The sequence below is a fragment of the Egretta garzetta genome, unplaced genomic scaffold, assembly GCF_000687185.1.
Source record: "Egretta garzetta isolate BGI_Z169 unplaced genomic scaffold, ASM68718v1 scaffold324, whole genome shotgun sequence".
NCBI classification, from domain to species: Eukaryota; Metazoa; Chordata; class Aves; order Pelecaniformes; family Ardeidae; genus Egretta; species Egretta garzetta.
The window spans coordinates 170,695-175,310 of NW_009259426.1; the positions used below are offsets into that span (position 1 = coordinate 170,695).

At 56.2% G+C, this 4,616-nt stretch overlaps 1 protein-coding gene across 1 annotated transcript in view; it reads left to right on the top strand.

Annotated features, from left to right (window-relative positions):
• PCGF2 (polycomb group ring finger 2) overlaps positions 1 to 4,616 on the top strand; it is a 7,701-nt gene that overhangs the window by 1,543 nt on the left and 1,542 nt on the right. Inside the window, exons 3-8 of the mRNA XM_009637036.2 lie at positions 1,109 to 1,164; positions 1,755 to 1,805; positions 1,890 to 1,998; positions 2,601 to 2,649; positions 2,836 to 2,934; positions 3,301 to 3,381. Of these exons, the coding sequence (XP_009635331.1) occupies positions 1,109 to 1,164; positions 1,755 to 1,805; positions 1,890 to 1,998; positions 2,601 to 2,649; positions 2,836 to 2,934; positions 3,301 to 3,381 (445 nt within the window). The remainder of the gene's footprint in view (positions 1 to 1,108; positions 1,165 to 1,754; positions 1,806 to 1,889; positions 1,999 to 2,600; positions 2,650 to 2,835; positions 2,935 to 3,300; positions 3,382 to 4,616) is intronic.

A 4,616-nucleotide genomic window follows, 5' to 3' on the forward strand; every position in this document is an offset into this window, starting at 1 on the left:
GGGTGCGCGGGCCCGAGGGCGCTCCCCCCGCGTGGCCACCGCATCCCCCGTGGCACCCTGGCCCCCACCCAGCGCCACCCCGCTGGGCTGAACGGGGTTGACTCATGCAAGAGCAGCGACCGGCTGGTAATTAAGCTGCCAATCAAGCGGCTGAGGTTGCTTTTTCATTAGCTTGCTGTAAATTATAAAGCAAATTCTCTGGGTATGTATTATAAATAAAATCACAGCGGGGCCTCGTGAACCAGAGTGACATCACCGAGGAATTAGGGATGAAAGGCATGGCTGGGCTAAAAATAATATAGGGTACGGTCATTTGTTTTTCTTTAAAAGAAAGGCCTTATTATTAAAATGGAAATAATTGCAGATATCATTTACTTTTCACCAGTCCCACTGCTCTTGCTTTGAGATTTTTTTTTTTTATTTGGCTGAGCTGCTGCTTTTAAATTGTGCCTGTAGGGTCCCGAGCCCAAGCAAAATCCCATTCCCGGCTCTGGGCTGAGGATGGGACTTGAGCTTCCCCAGTTCCTCGAGTGCTTTAGAAGATCCTACCCTGAGACGTTCACGTTTCAGGGAATCCGCTTTGCTTTCCTGTACAACAACCTGACAGCGGGTGCTGTCCTGCCACACTTACAACAGGGGGAAATCAAAGCCTGAGCCCTGGGCTGCAGCCGAATCCGAAAATAAAATTAGAAGCAAATTAAAACTTGCAGAAACATTTGCTGATCTCAGATAATTTTTTTTTTTTTTGGTGAGTTCTCGGGGTGTTTTTGTAATCGTTTTGACTACTGAAAAGGATCCTGGCCCCAAAATCCTGCTGTCATCATCCCTAGCAATTGCAAGGATTTTTGAAATGGTTTTCTTTCTTTTTCCAGAGTTAACCCTTTGGTGTGAGCGCGAGGGCGCATGGGTTTGCTTGCGAGACAGGGTTGTGGCATCGCCGTGGGACGGGGCGCTGGGGCTTTGTGCTGGGAGTTTCCCTGGGAGGGAGATGGGGAGAGGCGGCGTTGGAGCTGGCCGGGGCACGCATGGTGCAAGGCAGAGCCCGGGGAAGCCAGCCGCTCCCATCCAGCTGATTTCTCTCTCTTTTCCTATTTCTTTTTCCCCCCAGGTCGGACAAAACCCTACAGGACATAGTGTACAAACTGGTCCCGGGGCTTTTCAAAGGTACAGCCATGGACAGTTATAACTGTGTGGGTTTGGGGTTGTTTGTAACTCGCTCCCACCCACCAGTGAAACTGGGCCCCCGGATTTCGCGCTGCTCACGCACGCCCCTGCCCGTGTAACGGGGACAGCAGGAAAATGCATGGTGTGAACGGACAGGGATGGGTCTGTCCGGATAGGGCCCATCCCGCGCTCCGGCAGCCCAGGGGCTGCTGCTGGGGGGAACCACGAAAAGCAAAGCTGGGAGCAGGAGCCACGGATTTGCTCTCCAAGTGCCTGCCCATCCTCGGGGGAAAAAGTGTGGGGGTCTGCAGGTGTGGAAAGACTGAGGACAGTCGAGCCGCCATACAGGCATTCCCACAGCAGCGGATTTGCAGCCGCTCCGAGGGTTTTACTGGTACGACTCGATCGCTCTTGCTAAAGCGACTGCTCTCCCACGGGTCCGTCTGCATCAGGCGGCTCGTGCTTGAGCTGCCGGCGGGGAGCAGGCGCTCGGCAATCCGGGGCTTCCTCTTGCTCCCCTCTCTTTTCACCCATCTCCCCCTTGGTGTGATTTTTTTCCCCCCTCACCTTCTTCCTCCCTTCTCTCGCAGATGAGATGAAGAGGCGGCGCGACTTCTACGCAGCCTACCCCATGGCAGAGGGTGAGTGTCAGCCCCAGGGACCCCCCCTCACCCTGGCTGTGCCCCCCGCAACAGCTCAGCCTCTACCTCCCTCTGCTCCCGCAGTTCCCAACGGGTCCAACGAAGATCGCGGGGAAGTCTCCGAGCAGGACAAGGGGAACCTGACAGACGACGAGATCGTCAGCCTGTCCATAGAGTTTTATGAAGGCTCCAGGTATCGTTTTCGGGCTGCTGGCTCTGCGTCTGCCTGGGTTTGGGGGTTGTGAATAAACTCTCACCCTCCCTTCCCACTCGGGAGACGGAGCTGAGATTCCGGGTGGTGATGGCTGACGCAGCCCCTGCTCACGGCTCAGCATCTCTTGGGGTGCTTGAATGGGCAGAGGAGCACCCAAAACCCATCTGCCTTGGTCCCCCATCCTGTACCCTCCGTGGGGGCTTGCTACGGCAGGGGGGGCCCCCCCTCGCCGCTCCCCGAGCAGGCAGGGGAAGACTCCTTCCCAGGCAGCAGAGCCCAAGGGCTGCCACGTCCCCAGTGCCGGTGCCGGCTTCCAAGGATGTCACCGGTACCCGGAGCAGGGATTCAGCGGGCGGCAGGGAAGGCGGCAGCCTGGGCAGTGGTTGGAGTGTGCTGGATTCGAAACGCAGCAGCTTGGGCGTGTGTGTGGTTGGGGCGGGTGAAGCCAGAGCTTGGCTGAAGGTCACTGGATGTTCCCCCTTGTAGCCCCTCCGTGGACAGCCCTTCTGCTGGTTTTTTTTTTCTCTCCGCCTTTTTATTCCTCCGTAAACTTTGTCCTGTGTTTGCTTTCCTCCCCCCAGAGAGGAGAAGAAAGGGACCGTTGAGAACGGGGACCTGGAGAAGGAGAAGGTGAGTGTGGTGGGACCATGGCACGGAGAGCTCCGTGTCCAGCTGCCTCCAGGGCTTTTGGGTTGCGGGAGGGGAGCGGGAGGGCACCCCAAACCGCCCGCTGAAGGAGGTGGGAACTGCCCATTAATTGCACGGCGGACTCTCAGCAACGCCTCTCCCCCCGGCCCCCTCCCGCTGCCTGCCCAGAAGAACGGGGTGCGGTTCCTGCGCTGTCCCGCCGCCATGACCGTCATGCACCTGGCCAAGTTCCTCCGCAACAAGATGGACGTTCCCAGCAAGTACAAGGTGAGCGTGTGCCCGGGGTCCTCTCACTGCCCGGCTTTCGGTGCGCTCCGGTGGGCTCGGAGGGGCCGATGCCGGTTTGGCCCTCCCGTGTCACATCCCCTGCTGCAAATGCTTTGCCAGCTCCCAAATATTGCGGCAGCCCAGGCATCAGCGGGTGGGCGCTGGGGCAGGATCCGGCCCTTATGGTGCGTTGCATGTAAGCTCTGAACTTGCTCCGGCTTCTGGCAAGGGCAGTGCCAAGAGCCCTGGCAGCTCCTGGCCCTGGGAGGGGGGTTCGGGGGACGGCAAAGCCCTGATGAGCGGCTCCGGGGGGGTGGCGGTGCCTCTGCCCCCGTGCCGGGGGACTGACGCTGTCCCCTGTGCCAGGTGGAAGTCCTCTACGAAGATGAGCCCCTGAAGGAGTATTACACCCTGATGGACATCGCCTACATCTATCCCTGGAGGAGGGTAAGCGGAGCTGCTTCCTTCCGCACCGTGGGCACCCGTGCCAGGGCTTCTCTTGGGGAGAAGCTCGGAAAAACAGAGCTTTAGAGGAAGGTTTAAAGGCATTAAAAAGCTTAAAAATTGAAAAGCTTAAAAATGGAGAAGCTTAAAAGTTGAAAAAATTAAGAATTGAAACTATTAATTGAAAAGCTTAAACACGGGAGCACTTCAAAATGGGAGCACTTCAACAGATAAACCCCAGCTCTGCCCCCCTTTTAAGGGTGTTTGCTCCAGGTGGGATTTTTCGGAGGCCGGGGGCTACACGTGCTTTTCTCCCCCTCTCTCCGGGGCAGGCGGGAGGGCTGGTGGCCGGGACGTGGCCAGCGCGGGCGGCCGGTGCCTCCATTTGTTGGCATCGAGCATCGCCCGCTGGCGTTGCCCCCCCCCAGCTTTGCCTTGCTGGGCACGTTGCTGTTTCTTTTTTGCTTTCCCTGTGTGCTCGCCGGGCGGCGTTTCAGGCTGCTACCTAGCGAAGCCTCGCACAGACGCTTCCCTTTACGCACAGTAAGTAGGCGGGGGGGGTTTTTTCCTTTCCCCCCCAGCTTAAAAAAATGATGCAGCTTGGCAGTGCTGGGCCAGCCGCCCCGGGGGCAGGAGCACAAGCCCCGCTGAAGGATTTTTTCCTTTCGAAGAAGGGAGCTGCCGCCTCCCCGGGGAAACGACGGCAAAACAGGGACTCCTGGCTGGGTTTTATATATCTATATATATTATATATATACATATATAAATATATATGTGTACATAGGGAGAAAAAAAATTATACATACTTATTTTCTATTGATTGACCAGATTAATTTAAAATGCAGATTAAGACACATAAATGTGGTTGAATATTTTTAAATGGGTTTTTTTTTTGTTTGTTTGTTTTAATTTTTATTTTTTATTTTAACTTAAGTAAGCTGCATGCCGGAGCCGGGAGCCACGCAGGCGCTGCCGCCTTCCTTGCTCATTTTCTCTAACGCTTTTCGCTCTCCTCCCCATCCCTCTCCCCTGGCGCCTGCTCGGAGCGAGACGGGGCCGCGAGCGGGGACTCCCAGCTCCACACAGGTAAGGGCCAAGCACAGGTAAGGGCCAAGCACAGAAGCCAAAAACTGCCTCCTCCCCCCCACCAGCCCTGCCGTGCCCTGGGTTTTTTTTGCTTTTTTTGTGGTTTTTTGGTTTGTTTTTTTTTTTTTGGCCGGGGGTTTGATAAACAACTG